Below are 16822 nucleotides of genomic sequence, written 5' to 3' on the forward strand. Positions count from 1 at the left end.
TTTATATTTTTAATAAAACATGATGCGAGTTACTTAAATCTTTATTGGATTAGTTTTAAGAAACGATTGTATCTCTTATAGTAGATAAATACCTCTTACTTTTAACGGAAGCCATCTTATTCTATATAAGTACATTAGGGATCTTTAGCAATTTGTACACTGTATGAATAATGATTATTATGAAACTGCACTTAGTGTAAAAAAAAAAAAATTTCCAGAAATGCGGTAGGTAGCAAAATTATTTTTATCTTCACTGATTTAAACTGGAGTACACATAAATCAAAATATCTTACCGATTTTAAATTTATAAAATAATGAATTCTATTGTTTTTAGTTTTACAGGCATTTTACATACGAGATTGCTAAATATGATACTAAACATAATTTGACCGTGAACAATAAGCTACAGCGTCTATAATAACAAACCATAATTCAAATCTGTAATTGCTCTCTACTCAGACCAATATGATGTCATTTTACCCGGTCGGCGCACGATATTCTGGAACTTACGCATGGCGAAAACTATTAGCACGGTTTAAGTTGTTTTTTAATGGCTTTAGTTCATACTAAGCTTTAGGTTAATTTTAAGTAAACTAAATATTTTGTCCGGGCGCAAATGATTTCAGTGAGGATGACGTATACGGTGCATAGTGACTGTATTATCGCCGATTGGCAATATGGGCACATCGGTTTATGGTTTGCATTACAATAAGTGAGCGATAATATTAAAACCCTATGAAGAAAAAATATGATTTACGATGTTAAACGATGTTTCATAGCAATGCAAGCAGTGCAGTGCACTTGTATAATGTTAGACCAGCCGCCGCTGCTCCCTACTTCATTTATTATTACCATAAAATCTCCATTTTGACCTACGTTGGGCATGTGGGCTCTTAAGTGTTGTTTATTGAAAAGTAAAATATAAAAAGCTCCACCCTAACTTTTTTCATCTTATTATATTGAAATTGAACACACTGCTAATATTGTCATTTGAATGAAAAAAAAACCTAACCTAACCTAACTTTTTTCATGTTATATTGAAATTGAACATACTGCTAATATTGTCATTTGAATGAAAAAATACTTAAGATATGAATCAATACAGTAAATTTATATCTGTCATTTAAATTTCTTTTAGTTTTAGAAAAATAACAATTATAGCCGTCAAAAATTTTCCACTAAAAATGTCTGTTTGACAAATGAACATATTCCAAATAAATACAAGTCATGTAAAATTTTCAGCGACCCCAACAAATGAGGACAAATCTCAGCAATACGTGTCGGACTTCTTGGAGAAGTACGTCCTGGAAAGTGATACGGACTCGGAGGGCCACAAAATTCCCGTCCTTAAGAAGAAGTCTCTGGAGAACGACGTGTCATCGCAGGCCTCCAGCCAGACGCTCGCCGAAGGCACCATCGTTCCTGAGGATAACACCTGCTATGAGAACGGCAAAGTGCCTGCCAAGGGTATACATACCAGGTGAGGTATTGCTCTATTTCAACAAAAGGGTTACATGATCTTTATATGCTTTAAAGCCGGATAGCTTTCACGTTTTTTAAATCTTTCAAACCAGCCGGAGCTTGCATTAAAATTTCAGTTACAGTTGTCACCATCCTTCTTCAAATGTTTGGGATAATTTAAGTTACCGTGACATGTCTGACACTGGTTTACTCTTTCTAATATTTTTATCACTCTTTTACTAGCCATTTTGGGAATAAAAAAATCACAAATAAATTATCTAAAAACAATGTAGAACTCCAAATTTAAACAGCGAGTAAACCACCGTCCCCCATCCACAAGTGCACTTAAAGGATGACTAGAATGAATAACTGCATGTTGTTTAAAAAAATATAGATGGCGCAATCGGTTGCATCATCTTATTTACGCCAGCAGCGCACATGAGGTGACGAAAACTAAAAATAGGATTTTTTTAACAATTTTTTAAGTAAGTGTGAATGGTCATAAGTTGAGAACTTACTGTATTCATGGTGCTTTCCATATAGTGCCACGTACACTTAATAAATAAAAATAAAAATAGCCCCTCTCTTTCATAAACATCTGAATACTTCTGTCCCCCCACACTCTACCCTTTCACTCTACCTACAGCGTTCTTATGTGTTTATGCACTGTTGTGTTTTGTTGAATGTGTTCACTATTAATTTTTAGTCCATATAGTGAATTATTCATAAAATGCCAACAAGAATAAATAAAATATTCAGATTTCTGTAACACGAGGAAGCTCTGCTATAAAAAAATTCATAAGATTTAAAAAAAATACATTTCCTTTTTGTAATTTCAATAATGCTCCGAAGAACAACATGTTAAAGTACATCCATCGATTATGTCACTTTGATAGTGATTACATATTTTATTACCGTTGGTATAGAAATATTATAATTCTAATGTTATCTTATTGTATAAAATATTTTCAGGATATCAGAAGCAGCCGGAAGTATTGTTGGCGCAGTATCGAATAGGTTCTCGAATTTGACGGCATCAAATAAAATTACCTCAAGTGATAGCTCGTAAGTACTTCCTCATTAATTTAATTATTCGCATATGCATTCAGGTATTTTAAAACCAATTATGTTCATAAACCAGAACTGTTAGAACCCCCCAATTTTTGTAAAGGTTCAGTTTTGGGTTTGGTTCCAATGGAATAATTTAATGGGTTTTGCTTCTATCTAATAAAAAATCAGAACACCGGTTCCGATTCTTAAAAAAACCAATATACATACTTACCTACTTATATCTAATTCTCTAGTTATTACATTTTACATCACTATGTTCAATTATGACGATCATAATTATGAACTTCCACAGGGTGGAAGTTGTATTAATAGATTTCTGTATTTACGAGAGATGGATGTTAACCATTTGCTCCACCCGTTAGGTCCATACCTTGGGTGCAAATACACATTGAAAAAAATATGTAAATTTTCCGGACCCTGGATTCGAATCCAGACCCAACGACAATATAGGCTGACATGTTACCGTTCGGCCAACGCGGGCGTTAGTTATAGGTTATGGATATATTTTTTATTTCAAAACTCTAAAGGTAGATGTCCAATCTATTTTTTTTATGATATCCTTACCGAGTGGAACATGTGGACCCCACAACTATTTGTAGGTTTGGGATTCTCAAGATTTGTAATTAAGCATTCCGGTTCCAAAATAATTAAGGGGTTCTCAGGGTTTGGTTCCAGTTCGATTCGCAGCTCTGACATAAACACAGTGCGTCAAGATGTTTTAATTATGATAGCGGAACAGAATCTTTATATTATGCTTATTTGACAGACTCTAGTAGGTATGATAAATCAGTGATTTCCAAACTTTTTTAATTAGAGGGGGATCACATCCGTTACGAAGAATTGATGTAATTTTGTTATCATACTCAAAACACATATAACTTAATGTATCACTGCACATAGCATCGGTATGACATTTTTGGTAGAAAAATCATCTGCTTGATGTGTGTTACAAATTTCACTTAACATTGGACGCAGGTAGTATAGTAAGATGTTGCATTGGCGCATATGTAGATGCTGCTTTTTCACTCCTTTTGGTTAAGCGTGTGATGTCAACCATGGTCTCGCTTGCGCACGCAAAAGAGAATTGCAACATTGTTGGCAGTTTTGATTTATAACCATGTCCCAGTCGAGACAATTTTGTATATGCAACTGGGCTAAAATTTGCCGGAAATATTGATTTTCAAAACTCAAAAACTGAAAAATTGTAAATTCAAATATATTATGTACATATTATTTTATTATTATTATTTCAGAATTACTCTTCAGTCGAATTTGGATGCTCTCATCGCGAGAAGTCCGTCAGATGAGTTCATATTCTCAGTTCCTAAGGACCCATACCTTTCGCCGTACTGGGCTGATGATGAACTCCTCATGAAAGTGCCTCCGTTGAAAATATTGGTGAGTGCCTATTTCGGGAACACTAAAAATACTTATTGAATTGAAGATTGTAATTATTGTTGATTCTAATGAATTCGGTCACATTATTTTTACAAAATGGCATTTGTGCCAACGGGGATGGGTTGCCATTATGGAAATCTATCAAAGCCTGTATACTGTAACCGGAATGCATGATATCCAGTGACAGTGATTTAAATTAAATTGTAAGCTAAAAAACAGACACGCATTATTAATAATTGATATTGTCGCCAATACAAATAAAATAAATGAGGTGGTTTTTCATAATGATTGCGATGTGTTTATTTGATTTGAAGACTGTTCACCTGGACCCGTGCCTGGACGATTGCGTCATGTTTGCCAAGCGATTGAAGAAGCTGAACAGACCTGTTCACCTAGACATTCTTGAAGGTCTTCCTCATGGTTTCCTCAATTTCTCTATGGTAAGATGTTTTTATATTTTTTTAATTAATTAACACAATATATAAAGTCTATATACAATTTAATCTACATAGATATGCCATTCCGAGTTCCAGTCAACCTTTCGACTACCTAAAGTAATCATTCATCTTGAGTGAACTGATTGAATTTCACACACTTTTGTACAGTTTGATTTTGATAAGCAAAATTTGAGAAATGCACCAGGCGCGTAAATGACCAGGCGGCCGATCGATGTAATTAACGTGCATTTTAAAGGTGGTAATTAAAAAATCATTATCTAGTCAGCAGCGAATGAGTTAAACACTTTAAGACAATCATAATTGAAATGAATTATATTTCAGGACTGTTTATTCAAGAATGCCATCTATTGGTGAAACCGTCAACATAAATAAGAGCAATTTAAATATGCAACAACTGCAGATCCGTGTTACTTTCTTTCTTTTGACCATGTCTGATCCTAATATTGATTGAGATTTGTATTAACAGATTTTTGTTTTTACGAGAAATAGATGTTAGCCACTTGCTCAACCTATTATGTCCATATTCTTGACTCCAAACACAAACTGAAAAATAATATGTGTATTTTCCAGACCCAGGATTTGAACCTGGGACCCACGACATAATAGGCCGCCGCTTAAGCCGCTCGGCCATCATTTTAGGGTTTTTATTCCACTGTCATTTTTCTAATTTGTTACATATGTATTTAAGAAAAACCAAACTTATAACCTACTAGGTGGAATATACAGGATATACAGAAAATATCTAAACTCTCGTTAATTATTAGGAACTTTATGCTGAGGGCAACGTTCCCTCTAATTTTTCTATTGTGTGTGCGGATCACCGTCACCCGGTGCGGTAAATGAATTCTTCTTGCATATTTGCTGCGGATAAACAAATATATCACTAACACATAGGTGGTCATTGATAAACACTAAAATACGTATCTTCTTTTCGTATACTTTGGCACGCGATAGAACGGGACGGATATAGTGATCCTGCTAGAGGTAAAATTTCACTTGCATGCTCACGTTAGTCGCACTTGACCGTTGCCTTCCGAGAAATGAGTCGAAGAATTGTGCATCTGATGGTTTCCTGCATTCGAGCAAAACTAAAATCTGGCAAAGGAAACTTTATTTTACAATATTTTTGTGTGAGGACTGTGCGGGGGATGAAAACATGTGTGCGGGCACATTCTGGTAGGTGTGCGCGCGCACACCTTACAGGGAACATTGGCTGAGGGTTATATTTAGGAACATGCCTCATGTAAAATAACAGGAAAAGATTGCCTAAAATTGTGCTATAAAGTTGGTATGTACCTAAACTCACCATCATTTTTTTTACTGCTGCCAAGGAAAATGTCTTGCATTTCTATGTAAAAGTATTAGGTATTTTCAAAATTGTCATCCAAATGGCCGAAATGCCTTCTGAAACCTTCCAATAAATCTTTTTCATGTTTTGCAAACTGTTCCCCATTATTTTAAGAAGCTACCACAAAATATATTCATGTATAATTTAATTAACAACTATTTTTTCAGTACTTAATTCAAAAGACAGCATATTATATTTTGTTTAATCTGTCATGTCATTTGACCTCAAAATAGTGTTTTTGAAATTGGAACTGCACAAAGACCCGTGCCCATTTCAGGCATCAAAATTTGGAAAATGTAAAATTATATACGAGATCAAACTTGTTTTGTAAACGTTATAAATGCATAATATCGTCACCGTTCAGGCATAAGTCACCAACCCTGAAAATGGCAGTTTTGAGTTGAGTATGTCACCCGAAGCGTAAAATTATGTTCTTTAAGATGCAAAACTCACCTCGGTGCATTAGTTAGTAAAATTTTGCTTAAATCCGAATTATTTGTTTTTCACTAAATGACTTTCGATAAAATCTTAACAAGCAAAAGTCATTATAGGTGAATAGACATTATTGACTCTAAAAAAACAAAATCCTTCGTTATAAATATACAAGCAAAAGTCACTATACTATGGATGGTGAGTTTTACTGATGCTTCTTTTGGCTAACATTGTTCAGATTATTATCAAGCAAAAGTCACCAAACCATAATTTGAGCTACCTTGCCTCCTTTAAAACCTTCCAGATGTTTTAATTAGCATCAAAAAGTAAAAGTACCTTAAAAAAATTATTAAGAAGACATGAGAAAATAATTTAATGTAGATAAAACCTTAAAAACATTAAAATCTGATTTTTCCTGCATTTTCAAACTTTCAAATTGTGATATCTCAAAACTATGTTTTTAGGGTTGGTGACTTTTGCCTGAACGGTGACGATATGCCCTCTAATCTGTGCTGATATTATAAAGTCAATGATCACAAACATGGCACTAAATTAAAGTGCATTGTATTTTATAAAGCCAAGTTATTTAACTGTAATGTTTTATCAAAAGTGTTGCTATTGTGTGGTTATTTTAAAAATTGATTCGGGTGCAAATTATTATTCTTGATTTTATAAAACCGAGTTCAAAACGTATGTTGTCAGAAATTTTATTGTTGCCCGATATAATTTGTGCCCGAGAGCCATTTTGACAGATTATGTGAAGATTGTTTGTTCATTTTTAGATCTCAAAGGAGGCTCATGACGGGTCGTTGATCTGCGTCGAGAGGATAAAAGAATTGCTGGATCTCGAATCTCTGCCGGAGGTGAAACCGAAGAATGGCAATTCGCCCAAATAATGTTTCAACTCCGCAAGGAAAAGCTTCCACTAAAGCAAAAAGAGTCTATATTATAAAAATTTTATATATTATATTATACTTATTCAATGATAATAATATTATATTCCTTTTTTTATTTAGTATGTATGAGAGATAATATTTATTCTTTGTTTATTCTGTTATAATATAATATTTATTAAAAACTTGAAAACAATGTATACTTACATAATATAAATTAATTATTCATTTTAAACAATAATCTATCTCTATTGTATGATTTTTTTATATTACTCTTATCATTGCAAAACAACTTTACTGTGCACAGTAAGAAAATGTATGGGGAAACATGTATTATCCTGCAGTTGGCAAGATTGCGTGCATGAATTAAACAAGTTTGGAAGCTTCCGAATTGTGCTGATTTCTTACGCGCAAGTAAGATCTGCGCCTGCGTAGTAGAACGATAATGGCGAACCTGCCGGTAAAAAACGAACTACTCATAATATGAGTTAAAATCGGTTAACCTCATATTATGAGGTTAACCGATTTTCAATACATCCTGTCAAATAGGAGTATAAAATGACAACATCGCGTCTCGCTTACTCATGAAGAATGAGATTGGAGAGACAGTCAGCACTTTTATGTGTAAACAGTTATTGTCATGATAGTTTAAAATAAGCACTATTGCCGACAGTAATTCCATGCACGTGTACAGGCGGTATAATATTGTCATGTTGGCAATTTCATAAATGTTGCAAGGTCTTCACATTGCAAATATATTATTACATACAATGTCATAGCACAAATGGATTATTTGTAATAATAAAAAAATTGTACAATACAGGGATATACCAATCGTTGTTTGATAAATTTTTGAATAGGAATTTGAACTTAATAATTAATTGCATTTAAGGTATGCAAACATTTTTTTGATTGATGGTGCTGTGATCTTATAGGTGACCATTTTTATATGACTGACGTTTTTCGAGATTAAATTGGTTGTCGCCTGTGTTTTTATTGATTAAGAAGTTTCGTAAAAACTGTTGTCAATTTTTGATGTCATTTGATAAAAAAAACATTCCTGTCGATAGTAACAATGTTTACTGCAAATTTAATACATAATATCGCTTATGTTATTACTGCTGTGTTTAATTGAAATCTCGTTGTATTTGGATATATGGGATCTTAGAAATCTAGGAATTATTAATCCCAAATCCTTTGATAATATAATGTTTATGAAAATGATTGTCCAAGTTGGTACATAATGACTGAAAGTATTAATATGAACCATTCCTTGATTAAAATTGAATATTCAATCTAATCTGTCAATGGAATGTTTCCCTGTTAGGTTAGAATAATTCGTTTTCTGACACAGTTTGCGCTAGAAAGAATGAAAAAAATGGAAATGTTCATGATTTGGATATTCGAGGTCACAGTGCTTAATTTAAACAAGACAAAATAGTGGTACATACATTCATAATTGAGTAATTTCTACCTATTATAAAAAAACTGACAGTATTTTATGTAATGTCCACAATGCAATTAAAATTAATACACTATTTTCAAGACATTCTTTAATCATATTATTTATTCTATTCAAATGGATTTGAATATTTAATAAAAATTATATATGAAAGTAATTATTATATAGGTACCGTATTTACCTAATTAATTTATTATCGATAATGGTATTTAAATTATACTATACATAGCAACACTTTTATGATACAATTTGCAGTGATATTTTTTTAAAGGTTTTTCAAGTCTAGGATTTATGAAGATTCTAATTTTGAAAAATATATTGATGTCTGAATATTGTAAAACATAAGTGATGAATCATTGAGGCTAATGACACCATTTTCTTTATACATAAAATGTATTTATTGTAATATTGTCGTGTCAAATGCAAAAGAAAAAGACATCTGTAAAAAAAGATTTGTATGCCCGTCTGGAATATAAAAGGGCACTTTTTACTCACAGATAATTGCAGAGAATTAATTTGACGTATAATATTTTGTAACGTTATAATTATCATTGTATGAAACATTTTTTTGCTTCCACCTTACCGTAATATTCCAACATACCAAAAACCAAATTTTATTAAATAAAAATGGCGTTCACATGGTGGATCTCCTATCATAATGTTTTTGTTAATTCCACAAATTTTCAATTCTATTTACTATTGTAGAATTGATGAAAACTTACTTTCAAAACCATACCTACACTATTTTTATCAAGGCATTTGCTGTGACCATCCTCGAGGGTTAAAACTGTGCATAATGCAAAAATATGTTTTTTTTCTATTTGGTACAAAAAACCCAAAAAAATAACTGAATAATGGTAATTATTGTTGTTACTGTTTTTCAATTGAGATAATAATATAATAGATGGTATGTAAAACATTGTGAGTTTATTAATCTTTAACACCACAGAATAATTTATTATAGGGAAGGTAGGCTAGCTTGTTTCGACAAATAAAACAATTCATAGTATTTCAGACTAAGTATTATGTATGCATATTATTCATGCGAGTAGGTTTGGCTCTCAACTCAGGTAGATATCGAATAGCAGATAGCACCCGTTGTGGAGTACTGGCGGAACGACCCCTCCAGAGATTTTTGTTTAATACGTTGAAAGAATGGATTAAAATTGATTCTTATTTCAAAAAACTTAATTCAAATAATTAAAAGATAATCTCCGCTCTGTAGAGACCCACCCTTAAGCTCCACATTGAGGAGAAATGGTAATTTAGCTTTTTATTATTGATGATACAGATACACAATCCTTATGAAACGCTGATGAGGGTGTCATGTGAATATTTTATAGCTCTATTGAATACATCTGATAAAAGTGTATTTAATTGTCAGTCTGTTCAGGATGACAGAATCTAGCTAGTATAGAAGAAGTCATAGGCATAATCAACTGTGTAACACATTCAAACCAAACAGGACATCAATGGCTACTAAATCCATAAATATAATATTAAACGGTCTATGAACACAAGTAATATCTTGGCTAACGACATAACGTAAAACTTATAAACCCCATTTGGTCAACAATTTAATTTTTATTGAATTTGAGATAGCTCTTGATTTCTCCAGAATTCCTGAGAAATTGATGTTACTAAGAAATTACAAAATTTTTGTCTGGATAATTTTTTTTTTCTGTGAAATTTCAGAAATTTCATTCAGTTTGTTTGAATTCGAGAATCTCGTTGGTGTCTCGAGAAATGAGAATTGTCAAAATTTTGGAAAATTAATTTCTCAAAATTACAGATTGGCCTTTTCTGATTATTTCTCGATCACAACCTCTGGTTACAACCATCTGTAAATTTCTTGCACACATGACAATCTAATAATTTAAAAAATTAATTTATATAAACTTTTTAAATTGTATCCAAATAACGGAAACATTTGCAAACTTCCATTGTCATTGGAGTTGGAATCCATCCATCCATTGGAATCATTGTCATTTTGTATAGAGAGTTTTCTGTTGTTTTTTTATTTTACTTTTATTAAAACTAAAATTAAACAGTAAGTTGTTTTAGGGTTATGACTTTTATTGATAAACATGGGATTTGCAAAATTAATTCGCCATCATTATTCGAGGTTGAAAACAGCATGTGTCAATTATATTAATTTCATGATTTATTATCATAAATATGTGTGTCCGTGTCAGTAGTATTAACTGCAGGGTTTGTTTTGGTTAATAGGCAGAGGTGTTGAGAGCCGATAGGTTAGACACTTTCTATAAAGAATATTATTAACTTTAGTATTAGCTAGCAAGAAAAAAAACCAAGTATTTTTATAGAAAGTAAATAATTACTGTATGAATGCTTTATTAGTGATATCAAAGACACATGCTCAGTTAGGGTGACCATTTGTTGCGCAATACTAAATACGGTCAATTCTATAGATGGACCAATATAAGTTGACTACATTTGTATACCGTAAAAATACGTAACGTAGTACAGTACACCAAATACTAACAATGTTTGTTAAAGATTTTTACTTCTAAACCACCCAATATTTCAGTCACATTTTAAATATCTACTGTTACTAATGTACCAAATCCAGTTATTTTTTCAATACAATGAAGAAAAAAAAAACGTTAACCTATTCATCGAAGGAATGACAGTCTTGGCACAATTTAAGACCCATTTCATTCACTTTTCACTTTGGAATGTCTTTTACGATAGTATTAAAAAGAATATCATATTGTATATATAAACAATGATGTTTCACAAGGAAAAAATGTAATACACATATTTTATCGTGAATATTTTGTTGAACCATTTTTTAAAGTAAAAATCGCGTATTGAATTTATTTTATATGGCAAAGTTACACACGTCTTAAAATACAACATTGGTATCCTCACTGTTTTGTCTTTATTGCAGTTCAGCGATTGATGAAGTTTCAAGATTTTAAAAATAATTTTCAGATCTGAAAAAAATGTTTATTTCCCCAGTTGATGGGCAACTTATATCGGTCGATCGGTAGCTTTCATTTGGTCAAATGTAATGAAATAAAATAAAGACTGTATCCCCAAATTTCCCATGGTGAATATTTAACAAAATGTTTCTAGTGCTATTCCAATAAAACTTTGCATGACCTGTTAGATATTATAATATCACTATATTATCCAAAGTAGTGTATTTCATACTGGTTATTTATTATCTATGGAAAATTAATGACATTACAAAATACTCTTAAAGTTATTTGTGGTAAGCCAGAAATATGAAATATGCTAAAAATAACATAATCCTTTATATTAGCTCGTAGACTTGTCACCCTATCTATGTTTTAACTCATGGGCACTGACCGCGACAAATAACAGACGTTCCACCGAAATTAATCAACCCTAATAATGGAATTATTGAAGATATAATTTAATTAGTCTTTTCAATGCAAGTAAATATTCATGTTGTCTTAATATCTTAAAGCCTATCTATCATATTATGTAGCAGACACGGCGCTTTTCACTGGTAGGATTCATGGGTACCTACCCTTCTGGTTGGGTAAAATTCGCGCGACTTATCAATCAGTAGTATATTTGAATCCAGAGCTGGACCCAAGGCTAATTAATCTATTATCATCCTAAATCCGTACAGTAGAACCTCTATCATCTGGACTAAGCGGGGAAAGACAATCCGGATAACAAATTTGCACATATGTTATACCTACACGTAAACACATTCATCGCAGTTTGATTTTCAAATTAAACGATTCTACGTGTAGTTGTATTGGTAACAAGTTCATTGTTTTCTTTTTCTATTGGCAGTCCCAAAAATAAAATGGCAGCTCATATTCTGGTGCGTATGTAGATTATATATTTTGTTTTTATAAATCTACATACACATTTCACGGTGTTTAAATAATTATTTATCGTAAAAATAATGGTCAATGTATTACTTCTGGCTGCCTACTTAATTGATGGTGGAGAATTCTTTGGTAGGACCGATATCCTCCCCCTCGGCAGTTGACGTTTACATATTTTTCATTACATTCACTGCTCCCACATATTATAGCAACAGTCTGACAACTTTACTGATTCTTTATTATTTTTGTCTGCTAATAGTCGTCGAAGGATCTGTTTTCGATATACTGCTATTTTTGTCTGTTGAAATTATTTCTATTATACAATTCAGATAATCGAGGTTCTACTGTACCTATATTCCTGTCATTATAATATGGTGATTTATTCATGGCAATACATCCATATAGAATTTCATTTTATAAAATGATAATATAAATTATATTAAATTTGATCGATAAGTCTATAAATTTTTTAGTTGTCACGCCCGTATTAAGACTCCAAAGATAGACGATTTATTTTAGAGACATGATCATCTATATCTCTCACTCCAGCAATTAATTAGGAATAATAAATACCTTACCAATCAATATTTTTGGAATCCGTATAAAGTAATAAACTTTACTTTAAAACGAGTTATTAAAAATATTGTGTGGTTAGCATGAATAGATGAGTTTCAATTCTCTCATCCACTTTTATTCAATGAAAAGTAAATTGGGATTTATACCCAGTGCCTATGGGTTAAAAAAAACGTATTTAATACACATTAAATAATAACAAAATACTCACACTTGGTGCGCTCCATAAATGATCTTTCTTAGCACTCGCTTAACAGGTTATAGAACATTATTTAACTGTCTTGTTGACTGTTTAACTAATTTCATTTTGCTGTTATATTTTATTTGTATAATAAATGTGAAATATAACGCATAGTTAATCCCCAGTCTCGGGATGAGGTTACGGGCAGTAATAATATTATACAACCATAATATTATAATTTTGGGGCCACCAGACAATTTTAATAGTACGGAATTATTATTTTTGTATGTTACGATACTTATTAATAGTTAAATGTTTCATTATTCCTACTATATATCTGATATTCTAATAAATACTCGTCCATATAATGTAAAATAGTATAGAATAATAAATGTTATCACCTTTGTTCATGCTCATCTTTATAATGTATAATGTTCAGAAGCATTTTGAGGCATCCTAGGGTGGCCAGCTAAGGGAAATTTTTGTGTGACAGTTAATAACTTACTGGTACTGTTTCGACTTGTAGTTTTTCTCATCAATGCAAAAAGCTAGGTCTGGGCTCTCGATGAAGGGGGATCAGGACGTGTTCCTTCATACCCATACTGACTGGTCTACGGAGTCAAGGCTCGGACGTTAAAAGAACAAACAATATGTAGATTGAAGGTTTTCGAGATGTGGCTGTATTAACATACCATGAAAACGTCCTGGGCTGATGACATTACCAATGAGGAGGTTTAAGAAGAACCAAGAGAAGTTATAGCTACCATTAAGCACAGAAAAGCTGCATACTTTGGCTATATTTAGGTATGGTATAGGTATGATTTACTTCCAACTGCATGCAAGAGGTAATGTAGCAGTATAATCGTAAATAGGAGATTCTCTTGGCTACCCAACCCTCTGTAAGAAGCTCAATATCCAATGCGTTGGGGATCTGATACGAAAGCCCCAAGATAAGGAGGAAGAGAAAAAGATTAATTTGGCATACTTTTCCTTTCGCACACAGATTTAGTTTATTACAAATTACATTTTTTTTATTGCCGATTTTAAGGCCGAGGTTATCGTGGAATCTGGAAATAATTTATTGGCTCAATCTGCACACTGAAATGATCATTGTGATGTTTTAAAATATGATTATCCCTGTCACCATAATCCCAATTCAGAAATGCCAACAAAGTTGCATTCACTTCCACTCGCAAAGATGCAATGTAATCAAGGTTGAAACATTAAAATATTCAAGCCGGATATTCTTGGAAGAATATTTCTTAACCTGAAATGTCATTTCACCATGATTACCGGCATTGCAGTCAATTGAAATAGGTTGAAAAGTAACTCTGAGTAGTAAGGCCCCTGTGCAAGGTGCCAGCGTTGTTCTAAACTACACATTTCAGTGACATACACCTTCCTACAAATATACACACATTCACTACTCTGATGTTATGAATATAGGTTTTTACCGATCACTACATAAATGTGGAACATTCAAAGTGCCCCAACAACCTTTGTCTGGGACGAAATTTAAAAAACCAGAACGTTTGGCCACCCTAGGCATATTAGGTATTTACAGATCAGAACTATAATTAATTATAAACACCATGATATCAAAAAAAAAACTTCAAATTATAATAGTTTAACAATATCTGTAAATTCATAGTGCTATCTGAGGTTAAGTCTTTTCATTTTTATCGGACATTTGATGATAGAATTAAAAACCACATCTTATAAGTATTCAATGATAATAATATTGTAGCCCACCCCAATTATAATCCTAATCAATAGTAGTTTTGTAGCTCTGACGTTAAAATGTTAATATTTTGTTGAAGCCACGCGCACATGAGCATGCCACACCAGCGGTTTTAGAACGCAGGCAAGGTATTCATTGCTAGAAACAATGTGTGGACTGTTTGGACATGGAGAATGCACACGGGATCTAATATCATACAAACAGTAAGGGAAATACAATTTGCAACGCGTTAAGTGTTTATATCTGCGTGTGGCTTAAACATTATCGGTACTTGTGTACTTTTTGAGTTTTTTTATACCTTTTCATATAAAATTTTTAACAAAACAGTATAAACGCAATTATGATTTGTGAACAATATTTATCGTTACATCTTTTATGTAATAATTAAAATGTTATTTCGTGTTATTATGGGTGTTAATTCAAAACCTTCTCAGTGTACAACAGAAGTATATTAATTGTAGCTCCCCACAGCTTTATTTATAAACGTTTATTACAATTTTATCATGTTTTTAACTATTTAAAATAAAATTGTTAATTCATAAAATGATGCCTTTTAACTTCATTCTTTGAGATGACGTATCTGTAATGTTACTAATATGTATATTATATACATATATGTTAGCTGTAATCGATACTAGTAATCATAGTATATTCTTCACAAATATCTGTAGTCGTCTTTTATTTAATATATTTTACACTGATTATAAAATATATTATATGTATACCCATTATTGTGTTACTATAGATAATGCTCTGTTCACACCATGTTTTATTTTTTTTCTTTTGTTATTCACTATGTTCTTAATAATTGTCACAATTTATTTAGGTACCTGTATTAGTACTATTCCGTCAAGGAATGAAAATAAATCAAGGAATCTTATACCTGACTGTCGTAAAATATATCTCACACTTATAGTTTTCATCATTCAACTGTACTGTTATTATCATACCCGCTATTTAATAAATTATACTGAAGTCACCGTGTTTTTTTTAATTTTACTATTCCAACTAGTGCAACACTATAATAACACCCTTACCTCGATCCGAGATAACCCCAATATGTTACAGACCTATATTCTTTGTGCAAAATGGTTTTAGAAAGATGAATCTTCTGAGTTGCTATCCGTGTTACACGCAAACTTCAAACTCGTGCTTCAGACGAGGTTGTGCTAACGTCACAATAACATGACTGCTCAAGCAGTTATCAAATTAACACCCCGCTAAACGCTTGTCACAATGATGGAATGGAATTGCAAGGCCGGTTGAAAAAATTGCGATTGCCAAAGATAATAATGAGATGGAGCGTAAACGTATGAAAATGTGCAAAAAAGGACTTTTGGGGCCTCTAACAATGGCCGAGCGGCTTATAATGTCGCGGGTCCCAGGTTCGAATCTCGCAAATACACATAATATTGTTTTTCAATTTGTGTTTGGAGTCAGAATATGGACCTAATAGGTTGAGCAAGTGGCTGACATCCATTTCTCATAAAAACAAAAATCTGTTAACAACAAACCTCTACTCTGTGGAGGCCCATATGATCCTATTATGATCGGACATTGTCAAAAAGAAAAAAAAAAGAATTTTCATATAAACTCTAAAATGAGAGTGCATTTTATATCTGTATGCCGAGAGATAAACTACGATAAGTATTCACAACAGGTGAGGCAAACTAGTAAAATTATTATTTTTTGCACATTGAACACCTGATATTTTTCAGTGATAAGATTTAATGTATGTACCTACATTTTTTCTTCATTCATTGTTTCGTATTCTTTCTAGTACTAAAATATCTTTTCAATCATTGTTAAAGCAAATTTTTTAAAGCTTACCTCCAAAGATATATTTTTTTCTGTTATTCAAAAAATTATGATTTACTGTTATTTATCATGTTATAGAGAAGTGCTCCGCAACCTTTTCTCACCAACGGCACACTAAAGGTCTTCCCAGAATTCCACGGCACACCACAC

The 16822-nt window shown here is 32.2% G+C and overlaps 1 protein-coding gene across 1 annotated transcript in view; it reads left to right on the plus strand.

The window, feature by feature from the left end:
- Nucleotides 1-15834, plus strand: part of Hsl (hormone-sensitive lipase) — a 33157-nt gene extending 17323 nt beyond the window's left edge. Inside the window, exons 10-14 of the mRNA XM_085948846.1 lie at nt 1243-1480; nt 2434-2526; nt 3786-3930; nt 4245-4370; nt 6951-15834. Coding sequence (XP_085804972.1) covers nt 1243-1480; nt 2434-2526; nt 3786-3930; nt 4245-4370; nt 6951-7064 — 716 coding nt within the window. The 3' untranslated portion in view covers nt 7065-15834. The remainder of the gene's footprint in view (nt 1-1242; nt 1481-2433; nt 2527-3785; nt 3931-4244; nt 4371-6950) is intronic.
- Nucleotides 15835-16822: the final 988 nt, after the last annotated feature.

This window comes from Rhyacophila brunnea, unplaced genomic scaffold, assembly GCF_057557595.1.
Source record: "Rhyacophila brunnea isolate RB1 unplaced genomic scaffold, BYU_Rbru_1.0 scaffold_21, whole genome shotgun sequence".
NCBI lineage: Eukaryota > Metazoa > Arthropoda > Insecta > Trichoptera > Rhyacophilidae > Rhyacophila > Rhyacophila brunnea.